Source organism: Salmo trutta, chromosome 28 (genome assembly GCF_901001165.1).
Source record: "Salmo trutta chromosome 28, fSalTru1.1, whole genome shotgun sequence".
In the NCBI taxonomy this organism is placed as follows: domain Eukaryota; kingdom Metazoa; phylum Chordata; class Actinopteri; order Salmoniformes; family Salmonidae; genus Salmo; species Salmo trutta.
The window spans coordinates 12,746,549-12,773,075 of NC_042984.1; the positions used below are offsets into that span (position 1 = coordinate 12,746,549).

The 26,527-nt window shown below is 45.6% G+C and overlaps 1 protein-coding gene across 2 annotated transcripts; it reads right to left on the reverse strand.

Annotated features, from left to right (window-relative positions):
* Positions 1–459: 459 nt before the first annotated feature.
* On the reverse strand, positions 460–24,281 carry LOC115165505 (limb region 1 homolog-like protein). 2 transcript variants are annotated; one of them, XM_029718676.1, is made up of 13 exons: positions 23,983–24,281; positions 13,532–13,619; positions 10,289–10,322; positions 8,545–8,684; positions 7,536–7,760; positions 7,319–7,387; positions 6,996–7,060; positions 6,828–6,900; positions 6,625–6,711; positions 6,203–6,357; positions 4,553–4,784; positions 3,670–3,831; positions 460–2,844 (listed from the first exon to the last, which is right to left on the reverse strand). In XM_029718676.1, the coding sequence occupies exons 1-13, from the start codon at positions 24,043–24,045 to the stop codon at positions 2,759–2,761; spliced, it is 1,479 nt and encodes a 492-aa protein (XP_029574536.1). In that variant the 5' UTR covers positions 24,046–24,281; the 3' UTR covers positions 460–2,758. The 2 variants fall into 2 exon arrangements, with proteins under 2 accessions (XP_029574536.1, XP_029574537.1); XM_029718677.1 differs by lacking the exon at positions 23,983–24,281 and adding an exon at positions 16,550–17,104.
* Positions 24,282–26,527: the final 2,246 nt, after the last annotated feature.

Here is a 26,527-nt window from a genome sequence, read left to right on the forward strand (position 1 = left end):
CTGAACAGCTAATCAAATGGCTACCCAGACTATTTGCATTGTCCCCCCCCCCCCACACTTTTACACTGCTGCTACACTCTGTTTATTATCTATGCATAGTCACTTTAGTAACTCTACATGCACATATTACCTCGACTAACCGATGCCCCTGCCCATTGACTCTGTACCGGTACCCCCTGTATATAGCCTCGCTGTTGTTATTTTACTGCTGCTCTTTAATTATTTGTTACTTTTATTTTTTAAATAACACTTTTTCCCTAAAACTGCATTGTTGGTTAAGGGCTTGTAATTAAGCATATCACTGTAAGGTCTACACCTGTTGTATTCAGCGCATTTGACAAATAACATTTGATTCACAGGAAGTAGCATTCCGCGAACATTTAGACACTCCCTTTTAGCGGAGGAAAAGACAAATCAAGCATCCAACAAAAGAAAACAAGAAAGAAACGCAAACAAAAATCAAGGAGAAACTGGGATTTATTTTTCTTCCTTCCAAGAGGAAATGAATAATATGCAAGGAAAACTGGTGGAGGAAAAGAGGATTAGGTGGGTGGCGGTGAAGGAGAGTGTGCACGAGAGAGTCTCCTCTCCTCTTGATTTGTGTGTGGGCTTGGGTTTTAGCGGCGTCAGGGACAGCCTCTGATGACAGACAGAACAAAATACAACAGCTTTGTTCTGGGCCTGATTAAAGCAAGGCGACTAAGGGTGGAGGGACAGACACACACGACACTCAGAAGACAGACACACTGGCACAGGATGGGCCAACACTCGCACACAAGCAATCACACAGCCCGGAACCGGGATGAGCTGGACAATGAGACCCGATGATTTATAGATGTATACTAGATCTAACTGCACTGTAAACAGTCTTATTACTCATACCAATCCAGACGACAGACTGTATAAGAAAATGCAATACATTTGTCCTTTTCCTCCCTAGTAATTTTTTTGTTTTGTTGTTGCTGAAAGCAATTATATATTTCTCTTTCTGTTTCAACACCTACGGTCACATTCTCATTACGTTAGCGTTTTTAAACAATACGAAATAAAATGTCCATCAGCTCCCAGGTTAAAGAGAGGTTCTGCAGTCTCACAGTAAAAAATGCCCTTGATTGACTAATAAAAAGAGTACCACTAACATCATCACCCCTAAGTAACCAGCCCACTCAAACATTGTGCTCCGCAAAGAATATATTGAATTGATGGGTGCCAGATCCGTTTCTGCTCGTTTGCCAAATTCTTATGGAATTTTAATGTTGTTTAGCATGACAATGAGCGGCAAAGGAGTTCGCAAGATGGCAAACAGATCTGGGACCAGGCTAGTGAAATTAGTCAACTTTAATGACTGACCAGTGATCAAGGATAACAGAACTTCAGGTAAACGTTCAGCAGGCTGCCAGGTGAGTTTGGTGAATTTAGAGACCCTGCCCCCTGTTGGCAATGAACAGAACAGAACTCTGACTATCAGCTAATAATAAAGACTACTGCAACTTAACATGCTGATACAGCAAAGGAGAACCATGACACAAATAAAAACAAAGCCACAGATCATTTAGACTATTCCAATATCAAAATGAACAGAAAAAAAACATCTGGAATTGGCAGTGGACAGTAACCAGTATTGCACTTAGGTTAATATTAACAAACGTTAAAAACATTCACAGTAAGATTGGTCCAAGGCAGGACACCCAAAACTAGTGGGTGTCACTTTGCATTTAGGAAGCTCCTCTTTATGGGGTTAGAAACCCATGAGAAAAAGTAAACAGAAATGCCATTATACGACCAATAACACAACCTCCTTAAAAAATGTAATCTGTATGTGTTAAGGTATCTTTTCATATATCGTTCAGTTATTCCAAGTGATGGTTTAAAAACAAGTCATGGGTCATGTTCAAATGGAAAACTGACCGAAACGCAAACCTTTTTTCTGTTGCAAAAAGTTTTGAAACATAACCTAATGAATACAACCCTGTCCTGTCCCGTTCTCTTCCTCCACGATGAAGGTCAAGGTATGTAGAATAGAGTGAGTAATGCCTCAACCCTCATTTTAAAAAACATCCTCCTCTCATTAACAAACATCATTACAGACAGACGTCTTAAAAAACATGGAAATGGGATTCACAGGATGAGGCCCAAAAATAGTGGTTTAACATGAGGGGGGGAGGGGGAGGCGGCAGCGAGCGAGACGATTCAAACGCTGAACCCCAGAGCAGGAAAAGGGAATGTCAGTCAGTCACAATGTAATGTTCCAAAATAGCTTTGACTTTTACACGTGTGTCCAAAGAGTAAAGTAAGTCAGTCCCAGCTCAATCTCTCAAACCCACAGAGTTTCTCCCAGGGCATTAGGACATCCAGGATGTTCTGTATGATGTCACAATGTCAACAAGAACCCCGATACAGATTACATCCCTTTTTCAGTTCCAGAATCTTTCATTGGTTCCAGAACATCTCATTTTTGGCTCAGATTACTGTGCACAATGATTCCAATATAACCCCAGTATTGTAGTCAGACAATTTAAATTGATTCCCCAGGTCAACTTGCATTGATTGGTGCTAGTCAGTGAGCAGCGCTCTACGGCACCATTGGCCAAACCGCACTTCTAATCCTCCACTTCTGTCTTTTCATTCTGGTGATCCAGACACCGATAGGCTGGAGGACTGAAGACAAGGTGCCTTTTGATCCAATGGGAATGCTCTTCAGGAGGCTTAGGTCCCGGTCGGGTGTTAGATGCCAGTTGATTGGTCAAGGGAATGTCAGTCACTGGATCTTTGACAGGCCATTGGCCAGAAGGAGCTTGAGGGGGATGGTGGTGCGGGACACGGTCAGAGGCAGTTTGTGGAGACCTGCGGAGATATAAAACACATACGGTTAAAAAGGTGTAACGACATGGCAAGTTTACCGCCAACACACACAGAGATCACGAGAGAAAGACGGTGAGCAAAGGAAAGAGAGGGACAGAGTGTGTGGCCAAGATAGTTCAGAGTGTGTGTGTATATATATATATATATACACACACATACATACATACACACACACTCCGAACTATCTATATATACACTCTGAACTGTTGTTTTTGTTGGGCAGAAGGGCAAAACGCGTGTGTGTGGCTCTGGAGTGTGTATGAGGGGCTGGGGAGTGGGCCCAGCCGCCAGACCTACAGGCCCCTAGGGGACTCCTACTCCCCTCTCACTTTCCTGAGAGAATTCTATAGGCCTTTATCTGATATTTAATTGTATCTGAGGAAAGGAGAGCAGCCCATTGGGAAACATGGCCGGGCCCAAAGCTGGGAAGGGAACACCTTGCTAGCTTGCTCACTGTTCAGTCACTCTGAAAACACACTGACCATTGGCAGCTAGCACAGCCCTTCTACTGCATAAATGAAAGTAACACAATATGACTAATCAAGTACATATTCAATAGCTGATGAGGGGATTTGGCTGCAGCCAAGATAAGTGGACAAATCATATAAGATTGTATTTGGAGTGGAACATCCCTTTAAATTGAAAGATGTAAAGTTATATGAAAGCGTTATCATTTTAAAAACTTAACATAAAGAGCCAACATATAGAAAAATCAGGTAACAGGTCCATAGACATATCTTCCTGTCAAGCACTGTTTAATGTATATAGAGGCTTTAGAAATACATTTGGATTGATTGATGTAAGTACCAAAAGCACGTATGAGTTCTCTCTGCACAGTCCAGGTGAGAGTGTTGATGAGGCAAGCAGAGGTGAGGCCAGCGAACAGAATGTTGTACAGGAACACTATGTGGAAGTTCCCCAGCCAGTTATACCTCCCAAAGTCTCCCAGCAGGTCAAACCGTGTGATGCCTGAAGAACAGATAGAATGTGGTTAGGTTTGACGCTCTGTAACTGCTTTACTGCTCATCATGGATGGATACAGTTCAGATCTGACTGGTGAGAGTGTACACAGTACTAGAACATGGCCAGGTTTGACACTCTAACTGCTCATCATGGATGGATACAGTTCAGATCTGACTGGTGAGGGTGTACACAGTACTAGAACATGGCCAGGTTTGACACTCTGTAACTGCTCATCATGGATGGATACAGTTCAGATCTGACTGGTGAGAGTGTACACAGTACTAGAACATGGCCAGGTTTGACACTCTGTAACTGCTCATCATGGATGGATACAGTTCAGATCTGACTGGTGAGGGTGTACACAGTACTAGAACATGGCCAGGTTTGACACTCTGTAACTGCTCATCATGGATGGATACAGTTCAGATCTGACTGGTGAGGGTGTACACAGTACTAGAACATGGCCAGGTTTGACACTCTGTAACTGCTCATCATGGATGGATACAGTTCAGATCTCTGACTGGTGAGGGTGTACACAGTACTAGAACATGGCCAAGGTCACACAGCATTCATAGCGATTGACTGCAAAGACACGCCCTCTTCTGGTCAGAAATGATCATGCAACCAGAAGCTCTGTCTAATAACAGTAGGCAATGTGGCACTTTTTGTTCAACCATATGAGACAAGAATATAGAAACTCAACCAGGGGAAAGGGGAGAGCCCTTACCCAGAGTACGAGAGAAGACTGGCAGTGCTGAGCTGAGGACCAGAAGAGAGACACAGTTCCCAATGATCTGTGTGAGGTTGGTGTCCTGAGTGTGGGGCAGCAGGAAGGTGAAGAGAGGAGAGCTGTAGAAGCCCACCACAGATGACACCATCAGGTACATGATGAGGACCACCTGCACTGCTGCTCCCAGAGAACCAAACATGGAGAAGGAAGCTGTCCCCAGACGAGGGTCCTATCACACAGAGGAAACACACGGTTAATGCCAATTGGTTGTAAAATGTTCCCACCCTCCCTCCTCCGCATGTTCCTTGTATTTGTGTGGTCTTAAAACAATATAACATAATAATCCTCAGTCACTTCATATGGCATAGAACAGGCTATTCAGGAGCAACATTAGTGACAATATACAGTTAGAATTCAACATACACTACATGACCAAAAGTATGTGGACAACTGCTTGTTGAACATCTCATTCCAAAATCATGGGCATTAATATGGAATTGGTCCTCCCTATATCAGTCTCCACTCTTCTGGGAAGGCTTTCCACTAGATGTTGGAACATTGCTGCTGGGACTTGCTTCCATTCAGCCACAATAGCATTAGTGAGGTTGGGCACTGATGTTGGGCGATTAGACCTGGCTCACAGTCGTCGTTCCAAATCATCCCAAATATGATCGATGGTGTCGAGGTCAGGGCTCTGCGCAGGCCAGTCAAGTTCTTCCACACTGATCTCAACAACCCATTTCTGTTACCACGAAGTTGGAAGCACAGAATCTTCTAAAATGTCACTGTATGCTGTAGCGTTAAGATTTCCCTTCACTGGAAATAAGGGGCCTAGCCCAAACCATGAAAAACATCCCCAGAACATTATTCCTCCTCCACCAAAACGTTACAGTTGGCACTAGCGTTCTTCTGGCATCCGCATAACCCAGATTCGTCCCTCGGACTGCCAGATGTTGAAGCGTGATTCATCAATCCAGAGAACGAGTTTCCACTGCTCCAGAGTCCAATGGCGGCGAGCTTTACACCACTCCAGCTGATGCTTGGCATTTTGCATGGTGATCTTAGGCTTGTATGTGGCTGCTCACCCTTGGAAACCCATTTCATGAAGCTCTCGATGAAGTTCTTGTGCCGACTTTGCTTCCAGAGGCAGTTTGGAACTCGGTAGTGAGTGTTGCAACCGAGGACAGAATATTTACGCACTTCAGCACTTGGCGGCCCCATTCTGTGCGCTTGTGTGGCCTACCACTTCGTGGCTGAGCTATTGTTGCTACTAGCTGTTTCCACTTCACAATAACAGCACTTACAGTTGACCGGGGAAGCTCTAGCAGGGCAGAAATCTGACAAACTGACTTGTTGGAAAGGTGGCATCCTATGACTGTGCCATGTTGAAAGTCATTGAGCTCTTCAGTAAGGCCATTGTTTGTCTATGATGGCTGTGTGCTCGATTTTATACACCAGTCAGCAACTAATTTTAAGGACTCACTCATACATATGAAAAAAATAATTTAAATCGAGATAAGAGTTTTCGGCCATATCGCCCAGCCCTACAAGAAGACTAACAGTACGTGGTCTAGAATTGATGCTATAAAAGCCAATAATCCATACAAAGCCCCGACATCCCCTTGTTCCCCTTGGTAGAGTCCTCACCCCCATTCCTCTGGGCATGGCCGTCTCGTCGAAGAGGAGCTCCAGAACGTGGAAACACACCATCAACACACACACCACCGTTAGAGCTAGGAGCAGCAGCATGGCCAGAGGGTAGAACAGGTTCCGCTGCCATGGTGATGCTCTCCTCCGCATCTCTGGGAGGGAGAGAGAGAGGTGAGGCGAGCTGAGGACCATTGTAAACAATGCGGTCTGTCTCCCGGTGAGCAGTGTAGCTATTCCTGGACTTTTTTTAATGTCTGAATGAAATCAAACAATGTTGTACTTTTATAATAATAATCTTCCAATGAATACTATCCAACCCTAGTATCCCCAGTGATCCCTGTATGCTGCAGCCCTAAATCAGTCAATACCTACAGAAGGTAATAAAACACAGTACTATTATATACACATCTTGGTCTTACGGAGGGCGATGCGTTTGGCCTGGACGCTGAGGAACTGCATCCTCAAAGGCTCCACGTTTACAGTGGTTCTGCATGACGTGCTACCGCCTACAAGGAACAGAGCAAGGTCAACACAAACACCACCTCCTCTAGGATGAGTCATAATAGCATGGTGTAGTGTGAGCATCCTGTCTGTGTACTCTAACCCGTGGTAGTCAACTCACTGTTGAGTTTCCTGGAGAGCGAAGCCTCCTCGAACGCAGCACAGTTCATCTCCACCTCCACATTCTCCAACAGCTGAAGAAACACAGGGGATGGATGTCATCAAGTTATAACAATGGTATAGTGTTATTGTCTGTATATGGGGGTATAGTATGTGGACTGTCACTCACCCCTGGTTTGACCAGTAGGCTCCCAGTGACACTGAACATGCGGGACAGCCCGAAGGGAGTGCACACTGCAGGGAGACAGGAAGTGGTAGGGTGGCAGATAGTCTAGCGGTTAAGAGCGTTGGGCCAGTAACGGAACAGTCGCTGGTTCGTATCCCAGAGCCAACTAAGTAAAACAAATCTATCGATGTGCCCTTGAGCAAGGCACTTAACCCTAATCGCTCCTGTAAGTCACTATGGATAAGTGTGTCTGCTAAATGACTAAAATATAATATAAAAAGTGATCTGACCATGACCAAATGATCCCAAGTTAGTCAGCTACTTACACAGGAGCAGCAGCACTCCGAACAGAGAGATGGCAGAGTAGAGGTAGGGCAGGTAGCACTCCCACACATCTGAGATGGGATATCAAAAGGTCACCAGAGAAAGGATTTTCATATATGGTTCTCAAAAATAAAGGACACCAATTCAATTCTTCAAAATACCCATTGCGAACAGTAGCAAAATGGCTTATATGAATAGCAAAGTCAAAGATCAACTGACCGTAGAGGCTCTCCCTGGCCGTGTTGTTCAGCAGGGCAACACCCACCCACACCATGCCCAGCACCAGCAGAGTGAGCAGCAGCAGCACCACCGCCGTCTCATACACCCGCGCCATCACCCCCCTTTTACAGCCCACGAAGCCCTCCGACTCGGTGAAGAAGTAGGCGAAGGGCATGAGGAAGACCAGGGACAGGTTGGAGAACAGGAACACTAGGTTCCATAAGCCTGATGATGGAGAGAAAGAAAAGAGATATGGTCAAAACATTACAGATTACAACTTTATGAAACACCATCAAATAGATATAACAATCTATTAGCAAATATTAGGAACAGGTCCAAAAGTGAACTACGTTCGGCTGTTAACAGTACCACAGTCAGCCACAATGAGGCGCAGCCTGGCTGTCTAGGGTAAAACTTTTGGGGGGCATTCAGTCCAGTCCACTAACATCTGTAGGGATCTATGGCAATAAGCTACAGGGTTCAGTGAGGTCGAGTTGTTGACAGTACTCCTTGTTATTCCCACCAAGAGCTAACGTATGGGGCCCACTTCCGCTTGTTGTTTAATTACTGTGAAAGGATAACATGACTCACCTTTTCCAAACACCACACTATATTTGCCATAAAACCAAAGGCAACAGTTGTGGCTGCTTTGCGTGATGTATTGTTGTCTCCACCTTCTTGCCTTTTGTGCGGTTGTCTGTGCCCAATAATGTTTGTACCATGTTTTGTGCTGCTACCACGTTGCTACCATGATGTGTTGTCATGTGTTGCTGCCTTAGGTCTCCCTTCATGCAGTGGTGTGTTGTCTCTTGTCGTGATGTGTGTTTTGTCCTATATAATCATTTCCAACATCAAACACGGTTCATATTGATTTCAAGCTCATTGACTATCGATACTTCAGACATAAATATGGTTTAAAACAGAAGGCTATAGAAGTACTGAGTGAGTGCGTCGTTATGGTGTAGACATGAAATGCTGTGTTGGTTGTAGTATAGACGAGGTACAGTACCGTGGATGAGTGATCCATTGAGCCACTGCATGTAGTAGCTGTGAGGGAAGGTGAGCAGCACCTCATTGGACAGGATGGAGATGGGGAGGAGCAGCACAGCACACACCGCCACAGAGAGGGTGAATGTACACAGCCACAGCCTGGAGGGGGAGAGAGTTTCAGTGACTGTGTAGAAATTCATTCTCATGGAAATGGACAATAAAGCATTTTGGAGTGTGTGTTTCCTGTAGCTTCTCTGTGAGAAGGCAAGGGGACAGCGTAGTGGGGTCTGTGAGAGGGCAAGGGGACAGCGTAGTGGGGTCTGTGAGAGGGCAGGGGGACAGCGTAGTGGGGTCTGTGAGAGGGTAGGGGGACAGCGTAGTGGGGTCTGTGAGAGGGTAGGGGGACAGCGTAGTGGGGTCTGTGAGAGGGTAGGGGGACAGCGTAGTGGGGTCTGTGAGAGGGTAGGGGGACAGCGTAGTGGGGTCTGTGAGAGGGTAGGGGGACAGCGTAGTGGGGTCTGTGAGAGGGTAGGGGGACAGCGTAGTGGGGTCTGTGAGAGGGTAGGGGGACAGCGTAGTGGGGTCTGTGAGAGGGTAGGAGGACAGCGTAGTGGGGTCTGTGAGAGGGTAGGAGGACAGCGTAGTGGGGTCTGTGAGAGGGTAGGGGGACAGCGTAGTGGGGTCTGTGAGAGGGTAGGGGGACAGCGTAGTGGGGTCTGTGAGAGGGTAGGGGGACAGCGTAGTGGGGTCTGTGAGAGGGTAGGGGGACAGCGTAGTGGGGTCTGTGAGAGGGTAGGGGGACAGCGTAGTGGGGTCTGTGAGAGGGTAGGGGGACAGCGTAGTGGGGTCTGTGAGAGGGTAGGGGGACAGCGTAGTGGGGTCTGTGAGAGGGTAGGGGGACAGCGTAGTGGGGTCTGTGAGAGGGTAGGGGGACAGCGTAGTGGGGTCTGTGAGAGGGTAGGGGGACAGCGTAGTGGGGTCTGTGAGAGGGTAGGGGGACAGCGTAGTGGGGTCTGTGAGAGGGTAGGGGGACAGCGTAGTGGGGTCTGTGAGAGGGTAGGGGGACAGCGTAGTGGGGTCTGTGAGAGGGTAGGGGGACAGCGTAGTGGGGTCTGAGAGGGTAGGGGGACAGCGTAGTGGGGTCTGTGAGAGGGTAGGGGGACAGCGTAGTGGGGTCTGTGAGAGGGTAGGGGGACAGCGTAGTGGGGTCTGTGAGAGGGTAGGGGGACAGTGTAGTGGGGTCTGTGAGAGGGTAGGGGGACAGTGTAGTGGGGTCTGTGAGAGGGTAGGGGGACAGTGTAGTGGGGTCTGTGAGAGGGTAGGGGGACAGCGTAGTGGGGTCTGTGAGAGGGTAGGGGGACAGCGTAGTGGGGTCTGTGAGAGGGTAGGGGGACAGCGTAGTGGGGTCTGAGAGGGTAGGGGGACAGTGTAGTGGGGTCTGTGAGAGGGTAGGGGGACAGTGTAGTGGGGTCTGTGAGAGGGTAGGGGGACAGTGTAGTGGGGTCTGTGAGAGGGTAGGGGGACAGTGTAGTGGGGTCTGTGAGAGGGTAGGGGGACAGTGTAGTGCCAACTGGTAAGACAAAGGGTAGGAAGGACATTAACAGTTACACTGGGCAGACTGATAAAACTACCTCTCATTTGGTCACATTGACTCAGATACGAGCTCAAACGCTCTGCTCACACGTTGACACAGTGAGTGACTGAGTCAATGTGCTGCAGACTGCTACCAAGTCAGTTTGTTCAGCCTTACGCTCTTTACTTACGCAATTTTGTTGACGGTCGCATCTTCAATGTCATCTGAAAAATGGTGAAAAACATGAGTAAGTGATTCACATTTATACCAACACGCTAGTTTGGCAACCTAGTATTGACTAAAGGAACGTGAGCATCTTGGCAAATGAAGGAAACCTTGAAAACAGATGGCGCCAAACCAACCAACCAGACAGATAAGAGAAGTGAAATGGTAGGAATGTTGATGGAGCCTGGAGGTAGAGGCGAGGAAGAGGCGGTAGAGGAGAGGAAGAGGAGGTAGAGGCGAGGAAGAGGAGAGGAAGAGGAGGTAGAGGCGAGGAAGAGGCGGTAGAGGAGAGGAAGAGGAGGTAGAGGAGAGGAGGTAGAGGAGAGGAAGAGGAGGTAGAGGAGAGGAAGAGGAGGTAGAGGAGAGGAAGAGGAGGTAGAGGAGAGAGGAGATGAGGTAGAGGAGAGGAAGATGAGGTAGAGGAGAGGAAGAGGAGGTAGAGGAGAGGAAGGGGAGGTAGAGGAGGTAGAGGAGAGGAAGGGGAGGTAGAGGCGGTAGAGGAGAGGAAGAGGCGGTAGAGGAGAGGAAGAGGCGGTAGAGGAGAGGAAGAGGCGGTAGAGAGGAGAGGTAGAGGAGAGGAAGAGGCGGTAGAGGAGAGGAAGAGGCGGTAGAGGAGAGGAAGAGGAGGTAGAGGTAAAGAGGTAGAGGAGGAGGAAGAGGAGGTAGAGGAGAGGAAGAGGACGGTAGAGGAGAGGAAGAGGAGTTAGAGGAGGAGGAAGAGGAGGTATGCGGATAGAGGAGAGAGGTAAGGATGAGGAAGATGAGGTAGGAGTAGGACGAGGAGGTAGGGAGAGGGTAGGAGGAGGTAGAGGAGAGGGGAAGGGGAGGTAGATGGCGGTTAGCGGAGAGGAAGAGGCGGTAGAGGAGAGGAAGCGGCGGTAGAGGAGAGGAAGAAGGCGGTAGAGGAGAGGAAGAGGCGGTAGAGGAGAGGAAGAGGCGGTAGAGGAGAGGAAGAGGCGGTAGAGGAGAGGAAGAGGAGGTAGAGGAGAGGAAGAGGAGGTAGAGGAGAGGAGGTAGAGGAGAGGAAGAGGAGGTAGAGGAGAGGAAGAGGAGGTAGAGGAGAGGAAGAGGAGGTAGAGGAGAGGAAGAGGAGGTAGAGGAGAGGAAGAGGCGGTAGAGGAGAGGAAGAGGCGGTAGAAGAGAGGAGGTAGAGGAGAGGAAGAGGCGGTAGAGGAGAGGAAGTAGAGGAGAGGAAGAGGAGGTAGAGGAGAGGAAGAGGAGGTAGAGGAGAGGAAGAGGAGGTAGAGGAGAGGAAGGGGAGGTAGAGGAGGTAGAGGAGAGGAAGAGGAGGTAGAGGAGAGGAAGAGGAGGTAGAGGAGAGGAAGAGGAGGTAGAGGAGAGGAAGAGGCGGTAGAGGAGAGGAAGAGGCGGTAGAAGAGAGGAGGTAGAGGAGAGGAAGAGGCGGTAGAGGAGAGGAAGTAGAGGAGAGGAAGAGGAGGTAGAGGAGAGGAAGAGGAGGTAGAGGAGAGGAAGAGGAGGTAGAGGAGAGGAAGGGGAGGTAGAGGAGGTAGAGGAGAGGAAGAGGAGGTAGAGGAGGTAGAGGAGAGGAAGAGGAGGTAGAGGAGAGGAAGAGGAGGTAGAGGAGAGGAAGAGGAGAGGAAGAGGCGGTAGAGGAGAGGAAGAGGAGGTAGAGGAGAGGAAGTGGGCTGGCCCACTACCAAACCTCTGCCAGAAGGATACAGATACAGGCCAGACTTGTTATGTTTGAGGTGCTACAGCTGTTTTCTATAACCACACCTTATTGGAGTGATTACATAAAGCCACATAACCAATTGCATTTGCACATCCACACTTTGTGTTCACTTGAGAGCAACATTCCGTACATTCAATTATAAAATGGTCATACTTGGAAAGGACAGGGTACGTGTTTATCTTAAAAGGAACATTCCTCCCACCCCTCACCCAGCTGATCCACAAGCCTGAGGTGTTTCCATAACAACCTCCTGCAGCAGTTTAGAGCCCTGTGTGTTCTGGCCAAGGTCCACAGCTATAGGCCCAGATAGATAGCTGCTACACCTCCACATGTACAGGTTGGTAGGGAAACGTGCAAAACAGTTAAATGTTGAGATATTAGTACTTTTTTTACTCCAATTTTGTGATACCCAATTGGTAGTTACAGTCTGGTCCCATCGCTGCAACTCCCGTGCGAACTCAGGAGAGGCGAAGGTCAAGAGCCATGCGTCCTCCGAAACACGTCCCCGCCAAGCCACACTGCTTCTCGACACACTGCTCGCTTAACCCAGAAGTCAGCCTCACCAATGTGTCGGAGGAAACACCGTACACCTGGCGACCGTGTCAGCGTGCAGTGCTAGAGTAACACCTCTATCACCACATGCAATGCAGTGCCTTAGACCGCTGCGCCACTCGGGAGGCCCAGAGATATTATTTTTGACAATATATCGTATTGTTTTGACAATATCACAATATTATTTTTGCGCTAGTTGGCTGTACCAAAACTTCAGTATTTTTTGTTCATAGCTTGTTCTCCATCTTTTTAATATAGGGAGCCAATTTGTTTTGTAAAAAAAATATTTACTGGAACATTGATCTGGCCTTACTGCCATTAGCCCATAGAAATGCACTGAATAACTGACATTTTGGGGGGGACTAAAGGAAGTTTGTTCTTTAGTGTCTGTCCTATATCTGAGAGATATAAGAAAGATCAGGAAATAACCAACTTCCATTTATTTTTTAAACTGGTACTGCCTTCAGGCGAGTCTTGAGGCTTGTGGACGTCCTAGAGCAAAACCATGTACAGTATACTAGCAGCCCAACACTTACAATAGACTAACTCAAAGAAACCAATGAACTGATTTCACTAAATCTACATCCAAGGCTGTTTACACAGGCAGCACAATTCAGATATTTTTTTCATCTAATTTGTCTTTTGACCAAACATCAGATATTTTTCAGAGCTAGTCTGATTGGTCAGAAGACCAATTCTAATTATATAAATCAGAATTTGGCTGCTTGTGTAAACACAGTCTAAGAGGTCTGAACAATAGGTCAAGTTTCTGCTGTGCACACAAGGGAAGGTGTCTCCAAAAACATAACACTACAAGAACATTCCAAAAAGCAAAAGTCATCTAGAGGTTTTTCAACAGCTTCCATTTCCCTCTAATGGACTGTTAGTTTAGTTTGATGGATGGATGTGTTTAACATAATCCCTCAAGTCATTTGAGCCAGGCAAGCAGACTTCCATACTCACCGGTGGTGATATAGTCTGCATTCTTCTTGAAGTGAGTGAGGATGAGGTAGGACAGTATGTAGAGGCAGGTGAAGAGGAGGACACAGATCTTGACAGAGGAAATAAACAAAAGACCAAAAGATTAGGCTAATACAGATCATTGCAAATTACCAGGATCTGACTTGAAAGACATCTTTTGTTTTCTTGGGAAAATACGCAGCTCAGTTCAATAATCCCAACCTCAGTCTAGGAGCCATTCTAAAAAGAGTCTAAATAAATATCAGGTAAATGTTCAGATAACATCTTCAGATCAGCACATACAACAGATCAAGTCACCTAGGTCGTTTGGTTTAAACTCACTCTCTCTGACAGTTGATTATCATCGTTATTTACATTTGAGTCATTTAGCAGGTCTACGCTCTTATCCAGAGCGACTTACAGTAGTGAGTGTATACTTTTCCGTACTGGTCCCCAGTGGGAATCGAACCCACAACCCTGGCATTACAAGCGCCACGCTCTACCAACTGATCCACACAGGACCATGTTATGTTGGTCATCATCACTAGGAGCTGTACTCATTATGGCTGACATGAATTGCTGTGTAAGTGATTATCGAAGAAGCTTGACAAGGTTGAGGGGTCCTTGGGTTGTGTACAGACATACTTTAGGAATGTACCAAGGTTATTATAGTAAATTGAAAATAAAATGACAGTTAAATGAAAAAACGATTTAGTAAATTGAAATACAAACTATTATCTTTGACTCTAAAACTAACTAAAATCCATCATGAATTATGTTAAGTTTCTTTATTCTAAATGAAGGACAAAAATCAATTGGGGTTTTCAAGCTTCTGACAGGTCACATGGACATTACCGTTAAATGATCAAGTCAGACTCGGCAAGATGACATTTCCACAAGCAGCACATCAGATACTGACATGAGCACCATGCAATACCTCTCACACAGTCACTGCGCTGTGCTACAAGTGGTAGCTGTAGCAACAGGACCAAAACAGCAGAGAAGTTTAGCCTCACGCGTCAACGCTCCTGGTTGTTGCGGAAATCGACCCACTACTACTGTTTACTTGGTGCATCTACATCACCTCGCTGAGTCTACCTTCAAACCTAATCTATAACCTGACCCATCACTTCATGCAATATTACTCCACAATGGCAGAAGTGACATCCCAAAACGTATACAACACATACATGTATTTTTTTTAGCAAACTTACATTTTTACATTTACATTTTAGTCATTTAGCAGACGCTCTTATCCAGAGCGACTTACATTTCATACATTTTTTTTTCTGGGCTGGCCCCCCGTGGGAATCGAACCCACAACCCTGGCGTTGCAAACACCATGCTCTACCAACTGAGCTACAGGGAAGGCTTGTAAAAAAAATTGTCAATCTAAAAAACTGAAACTGAATTTCAAATAGAAATCTTAACTAACATAAGAAAAACTAAAGAAAATCACAACAGTAATAACCAGGGAATGTAGAGAACAGAGGAGGATAGACAGGATACAGCTGGCTGGACAGGATGACAGGGGGCTAGACAGGATACAGCTGGCTGGACAGGATAATAGGGGGCTAGAGAACAGAGGAGGATAGACAGGATACAGCTGGCTGGACAGGATAACAGGGGGCTAGACAGGATACAGCTGGCTGGACAGGATAACAGGGGGCTAGAGAACAGAGGAGGATAGACAGGATACAGCTGGCTGGACACGATAACAGGGGGCTAGACAACAGTGGAGGATAGACAGGATACAGCTGGCTGGACAGGATGACAGGGGGCTAGACAACAGTGGAGGATAGACAGGATACAGCTGGCTAGACAGGATGACAGGGGGCTAGACAACAGTGGAGGATAGACAGGATGACAGGGGGCTAGACAGGATGACAGGGGGCTAGACAGGATGACAGGGGGCTAGACAACAGAGGAGGATAGACAGGATAAAGCTGGGGGCTAGATAACAGGGGAGAGACAGGATACAGTTGGTAGGACATGATAACAGGGGGCTAGATAGATAGATAGTCTGGTTGTTCTCCTTTCTGACTGGCACAGTTGTGTAACTAGCTATCTAGTCAATATGTGTGGGTTGGACTCAGGAAGCCTTCCCCAGTCAATGTTTTGAAGAAAACCTTTTCAGGTCACAATAAGCTAGGATGTGTTTGTTCCATCACAATGCATTACTATCCACTTTCAACGGTGCCGTGGGTTTTGAAATGACCCAGCCTGTATAGTGAGATGGTGACAGAGGCAAGACAAGGCCATTAGGCCAAGAGAAACAGATGGAGTCTGCAGATTAGATATACCAGTTTAGCCAGATGAAGAGAGCAGGAGAAACGGGGTGAGAGTGGGGGACTGGGATCAGGTTATGACGGGAAGGAAAACTGTGCAACTAGACAGACCGTAAACCCCATTGTCTTCTGTAAGAGAACGGACTCCTTGACCAACTGAACACGGATTAATCCCATTTAATCAGATACAGTCTAATAGCTGTCTGCCGGCCTGGTCGTCTGGGGTAAAAATCTGAGAATGTGCCTCTCGAAACTAAATCAGTGGTCAACTGTTCACAACTATATTCACAGAGCTCCAACTCTAAAATCACAGGATGTGGTGAGAGATTAATACGTTTCACCATTGGTGTTGGGAGGAAATGCTGAGTTAACTGGAACTATTCAGAGAGACAACCAAGGACACACATAAAACACAACATGTAAGGCTAGGCCGAGACAAACATCCTCTCCCCAGCCCAGAGGAAGAGAGGCGATGGTGGCAGGATTCAGGAGTTCACCCTGAGCTGACATCAACTGCAGAGAACAATAGTTGAGAAAGAAAGTTACCTCATCCTGAGAGAGTGGCAGAAACGTGACAAAATGGCTACCACTGCCTGGCAAAGGACTGTTTCCTGTAGATTGAATAATGCTTACCCAAGCACATCTTGTCCTTGTGAACTAAATAAAATGGTACTGTTGTGTATTGATATTCTAGTCTTGTTCCTTTATGGCACCTGTAACCCCCCTTGCTTACCTACGTTGAAATGCTTGGAATGTTCTTCCTGTGAAACGCATTAAACAATGCCCACGTTCATTTCTACTCGCGTCTCATGTCCTGTTCTTATATTAGTTGTATAAGTAATAGTGTGCTATACAACAAAACTGGCGACGAGGAAGAAACGTTCTCACGTTTGCACTCATCTTCCGCAGAAAGTCTGAGTTAAATAAGTAGTTTTTTTTTCGCTGTAGAAAGACGCAAACAAAACGTGGAGCTAGCCAGTGCAACGAGAGCCTCGAGGGATAGGAAGAGTTTCGCTGCGGGAGAAAGTGAAGTCATCGTGAGTTAAAAGAAAAAAAGGGGTCTGGGTGTAAGGGACCGTCTGAAAAGTGTGAGAAAGAAAAATAAACCGAAAATGTCTGCATTTATTGGAAATATAGGAACATTTGATGAATCTGTGGAACAATGGAGTTCTTACACAGAACGTTTTGAGTACTTTGTTGGCAAATGGAATTAAAGCAGAAGTCGTTGTGCCAACATTTTTGACTGTTATGGGAGGAAAAACATTCAATCTACTGCACAGCCTAGTAATGCCTGAAAAACCTGGTGATAAATCATGATGAAATTGTGGCTACCTTAAAAGGACATTATTCTCCAAAACCACTGATAATCGCAGAGAGATTCCGGTTTCATAAGAGAAATCAATCTCACAGTTTGTGGCTGTATTGAAACAGTTATCTGAACACTGAATTTGGGCGATCAATGAGTGGCACTATACGTGATAGATTAGTGTGTGGCATGCGCAGCGAGGCAATTCAGAAACGCCTTTTGACTGAGAGTAACTTAACATCGCAGAGAGCAATAGAAGTGAGTACATCAATGGAAATGGCAAATAAAGACTCACAACAGGTAAGTGCATCGACCAAAGTGCATAAGGTGTCTACGTGGTTAAAAAACAAGGCAGGAGGTGGCAAGCCATGCTATCGCTGTGGGAAACCAGGCCACCAAGCAGAGGAGTGTTGGCGCAAAGACTTAGACTGCAGAAGTCGTGGGAAAAAGGGTCACATCGAAAGTGCATGTAAAAACAAAAAGACACAATCAAACAAAAGTACTGAACAAAGGAAAAGCAACTTCAGGAAGTACAAAAAGAAAGTGCATAAAATGGAGCACACAGAGGATGAACAAAGTGACACCCTGTCTGAAGGGGAAGAATCTTTGCATGTTATGTCAATTTCAGACAATGGATACGACTACTGGGTGACACCGCTACTGGATGGAAACGCAGTACGGATGCAAGTGGACACTGGAGCAGCCATATCTTTGCTGTCTGAGGCTGTATACAAGGAGAAACTACATCACCTCACCACTACAGCCCACAAAGATGACGCTGAAAACATACACCGGTGAGATTGTTCCAGTGAGAGGAAGCGTGATTGTTACAGTGGAGCTCAACAAACAGAAGGTAAAGCTACCACTCTACATTGTGAAAGGCAACCATCCAGCATTGCTAGTGTAACCGATGTGAAATGGCTAGTTAGTTAGCGGTGGTGCGCGCTAATAGCATTTCAATCAGTGACGTCACTCGCTCTGAGACTTGAAGTAGGGTTTCCCCTTGCGTTGCAAGGGCCGCGGCTTTTGTGGCGCGATGGGTAACGATGCTTCGGTGGGTGTCAGTTGTTGATGTGTGCAAGGGACCCTGGTTCGAGCCCGGGTTGGGGCGAAGAGAGGGACGGAACCTACACTGTTACACTAGGACACACATGGCTGGAAAATATCAAACTAAACTGGCAGGAAATTCACATTTGTACATTTTAGTCATTTAGCAGACGCTCTTATCCAGAGCGACTTACAGTAGTGAATGCATAGATTTCATTTCATGCATTTTTTTTGTACTGGCCCCCCGTGGGAATCGAACCCACAACCCTGGCTTTGCACACACCATGCTCTACCAACTGAGCCACAGGGAAGGCCATGGTTGCAAAAGAGGACACAAACCTACACGGGATATTGAGGAAACACACGGATGTGTTCAAAGGAGACCTTGGCAGTATGAAGGACATAACAGTTAAACTGACCGTGAAACCAGACAGCAAGCCAAAATGCTTCAAAGCTAGACCTGTCCCATACGCCATAAAACCAAAAGTTGAAATTGAGCTAAACAGACTAGTGGAGAGTGGAGTATTGGATCCAGTGAATGTTTGTGAATGGGCTACACCTGTTGTTCCAGTCATAAAAAAAGATGGATCACTCAGACTCTGTGGTGATTTCAAAGTCACCATTAACCCAGTCTTGACTGCTGAAAAATATCCACTACCCCTCATTGACGACCTCTTTTCTGGTTTAGCTGGAGGACAGAAATTCAGTAAGATAGACTTATGTCAGGCCTATCTACAGATGCATGTGGACCAAGAGTCACAAGAACTGTTGACCATAGTGACTCACAAAGGACTGTACAGGTACCGGAGGCTTCCTTTTGGAATCACCTCAGCTCCAGCCTTGTTTCAGAGAGCTATGGACCAGATACTGAGCGGGCTCACTGGGGTCCAATGTTACCTCGATGATCTACTCATCACCTGCAAAGACGAGCAGGAGCACCTTCAATACATATGATCACGTTTCTAGGGCATTATTTCACTGCAGTAGAAGGCCAACAACTTCCTGTTCTATTCTTCACTGTAGAATAATATTTAAGGAGAGAAACGCATCTGCACACGCACCCACCTTCATATCAATGCATAGACACTACATTACTCTGACATAAAGTACATTTAACAACAGAAGATGAGGACATATGGTACAGTGACAAAGTGGGGTTCCTCCTCCAATCCATGGGTGGGACAGGCGGTGTCCCTGACCCACTTTAAAGGATGGCAACAATGAGATTTGGGGAAAACAAGTGGTTGTATCACCCATATTAACAACTGGACCCTAACCACAGTGAAGTTCCTAAAATCGCTGCCATTCCAGGATGGTTTCTCATTGAGGCAGTGAGAATAGATCCCACACTATATCCTGGTTGGGCTGATGTCCCCAACAGTGACAATTTAGCACTTGGACAATTATCTGTCCAGATACCTGTCCAGCTAACAGGACAGGTATCTGAGACTGTCTACAATGTTTTGTTTTCCCAACATGAACTGAATGCAACACAAAACAATGCCTTCTCTACAGACATGACTGGTAACAAACATTCCCCTTCATTGTTCCTTACATAACGCATACGCCAAGTAGCCTATGGTTTTGTAGGTTTGTTGAGAAATTCTTACCAATCGTGACGTATAGCTAGCCTGGTACCGCAAAATGTCAAATGCATGTCGCAACAAAACAATGACGCTACAAATGCTCAGCATCAAAATTAGCCAACAAACTGTGGAGGAAATCCTTCAATGCGCTGTGTTCGCAATAAGCCTGCTATATCCCACAAAGAGAAAGTACCGGTAGGTAGGAGGGGGATCACAAGGGGGTGAAAGACCTAGCCAGCAGAGAGAGAGGGACAGACCGAGAGACCAGTCAGCCGTTGTAGGTGAAAAACACATGTTGAGTTCTAACTGGAGAAAGGCAACTTTCTGTCCAGGCAGTTCTAAACAAGGAGCTGGGCTTAGAATGGGTTTTAACGGCCGGAGGCTGGGCTTCTGTGGAAGGTGGTGGTAGAAAGTTGGGCAAACTTAAAAAGGAATAAACCCTTTCTGAAACATGGTGTTCTACTGCTCACTTCCTGCCCCAACATGAACCTGGTTGTCAAGAATAGGCCGAGGAGCCAGAGTTTAGAGTGTGTCTAATGGCCAGGGTCTCTGCCTGCCTGAGCTTGTGTTGAAGGCACTGCCCAGTTGGCCAGGCATTTGAGAACAAGGAGCTGGAGTTTCAAGAGGGTTTCATTTGGGTTTAACGGCCAAAGGATGGGCTTTTGTATTGAAGGCGGTGCAGAAAGTGGGCGCAACGGTTTTCTTTTTTTTTAAATGCCCCGAAAAAAAACATTCTGTACAGATGGAGGCAGCGGCAGAGTAAAAACCCATTCTGTAGAGATGGAGGCAGCGGCAGAGTAAAAACCCATTCTGTAGAGATGGAGGCAGCGGCAGAGTAAAAACCCATTCTGTAGAGATGGAGGCAGCGGCAGAGTAAAAACCCATTCTGTAGAGATGGAGGCAGCGGCAGAGTAAAACCCATTCTGTACAGATGGAAACAGCGGCAGAGTAAAAACCCATTCTGTACAGATGGAGACAGTGGCAGAGTAAAAAGAAAAGCTGCAGCTACCTCGCTTTCAAGCCAACCCATTGAGGAGTTTGTACAATGCTAGGTTTACAAGTGGAACAAGAGGATAGATCTAATTGATGCGCAACAGACAAAAACAATCAACAAATGGTTTGGAACAGGAAAAGTCTGCACGTCCTTATAATAATAGCCCAAATATTTCACATTACCGAGAGGAAGTTGAATAACAGATCAATACTGATGTGGGACAGAACACCTTCTGGTCTCTGATACACTTTGGAAGGATGACGTCACAAGATTACTGAAACGTTAACTACCAAGTCATTTTCAAGGTAGCAAGATGAGGGTCAATGATGATAAACCAAGGCTACAGCCCCTTTAATGACCAGAGGTCAAATGATTATACCGTGTGTGAGAGAGAACAAACAGTGAAGAAATAAGCTTAGGACTGTATGTTCGCTAAAAGGTTAAGCAAGGGCTGGGATACTTGAGAAACATTAGGCCTAGGTGAAAAGGGCAATGTCAGGATACGCTTTGGGCATTGAAGCATCTTTTTAGCATTAAGCCTATTGGGCGATTCCACACCAGCGTAGCCCGAAAGTATTTTTGGCATCTCAGATTGTTCTGGGGGTTTCACATGCTTTTACATTTGTATCAAACATATTTTTGTTATCATGATGAAATTTTAAGGACCCATAAGACCATATGAGCCGTGAACCATACATGATACACACCTATCTTTGTATAGTTCTACCCATTATAGTCTGCTGTAACATATGGAGTATGTCTAGATTAGAGGTTGACCGGTTAATCGGAATGGCCGATTAATTAGGGCCGATTTCAAATTTTCATAACAATCGGTAGTCTGCATTTTTGGACACCGATCATGGCCGATTACATTGCACTCCACGAGGAGACTGCGTGGCAGGCTGACTACCTGTTATGCGAGTGCAGCAAGGAGCCACGGTAAGGTGCTAGCTAGCATTAAACTTATCTTATAAAAAAAACTATCAATCTTAACATAATCACAAGTTAAACTAGTAATATCATCAACCATGTGTAGTTATCTAACGTGTCCTGCATTGCATATAATCGATGCGGTGCCTGTTAATTTATCAATTTATCATTGAATCACAGCCTACTTCGCCAAACGGGTGATTTAACAAGCCCATTTGCGAAAAAAAGCACTGTCGTTGCACCAATGTGTACCTAACCATAAACATCAATGCCCTTCTTAAAATCAATGCACAAGTATATATTTTTAAACCTGCATATTTAGTTAATATTGCCTGCTAACATGAATTTCTTTTAACTAGGGAAATTGTGTCACTTCTCTTGCATTCAGTGCAAGCAGAGTCATGGTATATGCAGCAGTTTGGGCTGCCTGGCTCGTTGCGAACTGTGTGAAGTCCATTTATTCCTAACAAAGACCGTAATTAATTTGCCAGAATTGTACATAATTATGACATAACATTGAAGGTTGTGCAATGTAACAGCAATATTTAGACTTAGGGATGCCACCGGTTAGATAAAATATGGAACGGTTCCGTATTTCACCGAAAGAATAAACGTTTTGTTTTTGAAATGATAGTTTCCGGATTTGACCATATTAATGACCTAAGGCTCATATTTCTGTGTGTTATATTATAATTAAGTCTATGATTTGATAGAGCAGTCTGACTGAGCGGTGGTAGGCAGCAGCAGGCTCGTAAGCATTCATTCAAACAGCACTTTCCTGCATTTGCCAGACGCTCTTCGCTGTGCTTCAAGCATTGCGCTGTTTATGACTTCAAGCCTATCAACTCCCGAGATTAGGCTGGCAATACTAAAGTACCTATTAGAACATCCAATAGTCAAAGGTATATGAAATACAAATGGTATAGAGAGAAATAGTCCTATAATAACTACAACCTAAAACTTCTTACCTGGGAATATTGAAGACTCATGTTAAAAGGAACCACCAGCTTTCATATGTTCTCATGTTCTGAGCAAGGAACTTAAACATTAGCTTTTTTACATGGCACATATTGCACTATTACTTTCTTCTCCAACACTTTGTTTTTGCATTATTTAAACCAAATTAAACATGTCATTATTTATTTGAGACTAAATTGATTTTATTGATGTATTATATTAAGTTAAAATAAGTGTTCATTCAGTATTGTTGTAATTGTCATTATTACAAATGTGTATATATTTTTTTTAAATAGTCTGATTAACCGATTAATTTTGGTGCTCCAATAATCGGTATCGGCGTAAAAAAAAATCATAATCGGTCGACCTCTAGTCTAGATACTGAAATACAATTTCACATCATGAGGGTCTTGGCGTTTTGCAATGTTGTCGTCATTTCTGACTCACAGAATAGGCCTACAAAATGCAAGATTAGATGTGGTCTTTAAAGTACAGTGCTGTTATCTTTTTGGCTCATGGAACAAGGCGTGCTCTGCTGTAGCTAGGTCTACATGAGAACTGCTGTGCGTTGCGGGGTTAAGGGTCGTCTCGATGTGCCCTGTTGAAGCAATACTAATCAGGTCTGAAGTTCAGCAGGAGCTGTTCTGTGCCATCAGTACAGTGTTGTATTCAGTAAGGACAAAATGTTTTAAAACTGAGTGAAAGAGGTACCACCAAAACTTGTCCAAATAGAATGCAGATATACATTTAATGTTGCATAACGTTTTGCTACAGTGTGCCCTACTGAACACAACCCAGGCTAACATCCCATAAAGAAGTCAATGTGGTGGAATTAGGTGGCAACAGTTCTGGTAAAATCATTACATATAGCCATTCATTAAAGTACATGTTTTATATACTGAATGAATCTATACAACTATAAGTTATGCATGGCTCTCATTACACACAACCATGATAGCCTACAGCCAAGGCTCTACGAGAAGAAACATAGGGACATACATAAATGTATATGGATGGAGGCCCAAGGTGGAAGAAAAGGCTCCTTGGGTCACCCTTCTGTGTCTCAGCCACATTAATGACCAGCCACACACACACACACACACACACACACACACACACACACACACACACACACCCCTGTAAAGAGATTCCCTTGTAATAAGTTATAGGCTGCAGTAATCACAGAATTTCAGTAGAGGAAGAAACGTTAACATCACTATCAGTATGCAAACTTTTATAAACATAATACAGCCACTTCCCGAAATGCACCACGGATTAAGATCTCGCGGAAATTATTTGTTATGTAGGTTTTGAGGTTTATAAACAAAGAGCATTAGCGTACTTACAAAAGTCTCTCGCACTTTGTTGTGGAAAAGTTGCTCTCTAACCGACACGTCGTCTACTTCCATCCTACGAAACCATGACGCAGGGGTTAAAATATGATAAAACGTGGCTAAAAGCGCTAGGACGGGATGGTAGTATAGTAAAACAACAAAGCATCTCTCTCTGGTTAGAACAGTGTGGCAAGCGAACTACATTTGTCCTAAACTTCTCAAACTAACGACAAAGCTACGGTCGCGCAGCCTGTTTCGTTTAAACTCCACTAGCAAGTAACTGTCCTCCGTGCGCGTTACACATGGGGGTGGCGACTGGGCGGGCGATCCAGGAGAATGGGTGGTGGTTAGCTGTATCGCTACCTGGGCTGCGTTCAGTACGTTTTTATTCGTGGATGTATATATATATATTTTCTCTCGAACACAATCATAATTGCTTCTAATTTACCAGGGCCCTGTTTCAGAAAGCAGGTTTAACAAACTCTGAGATTAAACCTGAACTTTGGGTTGACTAACTCCAGGCTGTCAAACTCAAGAGTTTTCGGTTTCAGAACAGACCATAACAATTAAATCAATCAAATCAAAGTTTATTTGTCACAAGCCGAATACAACAGGTGTAGGTAGACCTTACAGTGAAACGCTTACTTACAGTCTCTAACCAATAGTGCAAAAAAGGTATTAGGTGAACAATAGGTAGGTAAAGAAATAAAACAACAGTAAAAAGACAGGCTATATACAGTAGCAAGGCTATATACAGACACCGGTTAGTCAGGCTGATTGAGGTAGTGTGTACATGTAGATATGGTTAAAGTGACTATGCATATGATGAACAGAGAGTAGCGGTAGCGTAAAAGAGGGGTTGGGGGGGGCACACAATGCAAATAGTCCTGGTAGCCATTTGATTACCTGTTCAGAAATAGGCTTTGTCGTGCCCTCTTCACGACTGTCTTGGTGTGTTTGGACCATTCTAGTTTGTTGTTGATGTGAACACCAAGGAACTTGAAGCTCTCAACCTGCTCCACTACAGCCCCGTCGATGAGAATGGGGGCGTGTGCTCGGTCCTCCTTTTCCTGTAGTCCACAATCATCTCCTTAGTCTTGGTCACATTGAGGGAGAGGTTGTTATTCTGGCACCACACGGCCAGGTCTCTGACTTCCTCCCTATAGGCTGTCTCGTCGTTGTCGGTGATCAGGCCTACCACTGTTGTGTCGTCTGCAAACTTAATGATGGTGTTGGAGTTGTGCCTGGCCATGCAGTCATGGGTGAACAGGGAGTACAGGAAAGGACTCAACACGCACCCCTGGGGAGCTCCAGTGTTGAGGATCAGCGTGGCAGATGTGTTGCTACCTACCCTCACCGCCTGGGGGTGGCCCGTCAGGAAGTCCAGGATCCAGTTGCAGAGGGAGGTGTTTAGTCCCAGGATCCTTAGCTTAGCGATGAGCTTTGAGGGTACTATGGTGTTGAACGCTGAGCTGTAGTCAATGAATAGCATTCTCACATAAGTGTTATTTTTGTCCGGGTGGGAAAGGGCAGTGTGGAGTGCAATAGAGTTTGCATCATCTGTGGATCTGTTTGGTCGGTATGCAAATTGGAGTGGGTCTAGGGTTTCTGGGAAAATGGTGTTGATGTGAGCCATTACCAACCTTTCAAAGCACTTCATGGCTACGGACGTGAGTGCTACGCATCTGTAGTCATTTAGGTAGATTGCCTTAGTGTTCTTGGGCACAGGGACTATGGTGATCTGCTTGAAACATGTTGGTATTACAGACTCAATCAGGGACTTGTTGAAAATGTCAGTGAAGACACCTGCAAGTTGGTCAGCACATGCCCGGAGCACACGTCCTGGTAATCCGTCTGGCCCCGCAGCCTTGTGTATGTTGACCTGTTTAAAGGTCTTTCTCACATCGGCTACGGAGAGCGTGATCACACAGTCATCCGGAACAGCTGATGCTCTCATGCATGCCTCAGTGTTGCTTGCCTTGAAGCGAGCATAGAAGTGATTTAGCTCGTCTGGTAGGCTCGTGTCACTGGGCAGCTCGTGTCTGTGCTTCCCTTTCTAGTCTGTAATAGTTTGCAAGCCCTGCCACATAAGACGAGCGTCGGAGCCGGTGTATTATGATTCAATCTCAGCCCTGTATTGACGCTTTGCCTGTTTGATTGTTCGTCGCAGGGCATAGCAGGATTTCTTGTAAGCTTCCGGGTTAGAGTCCCGCACCTTGAAAGGGGCAGCTCTACCCTTTAGCTCAGTGCGAATGTTGCCTGTAATCCATGGCTTCTGGTTGGGGTATGTACATACAGTCACTGTGGGGACAACGTCCTCGATGCACTTATTGATAAAGCCAGTGTTCTCCTCAATGCCATCGGAAGAATCCTGGAACATGTTCCAGTCTGTGCTAGCAAAACAGTCCTGTAGTTTAGCATTTGCTTCATCTGACCACTTTTTATAGACCGAGTCACTGGTGCTTCCTGCTTTAATTTTTGCTTGTAAGCAGGAATCAGGAGGATAGAGTTGTGGTCAGATTTACCAAATGGAGGGCGAGGGAGAGCTTTGTACGCG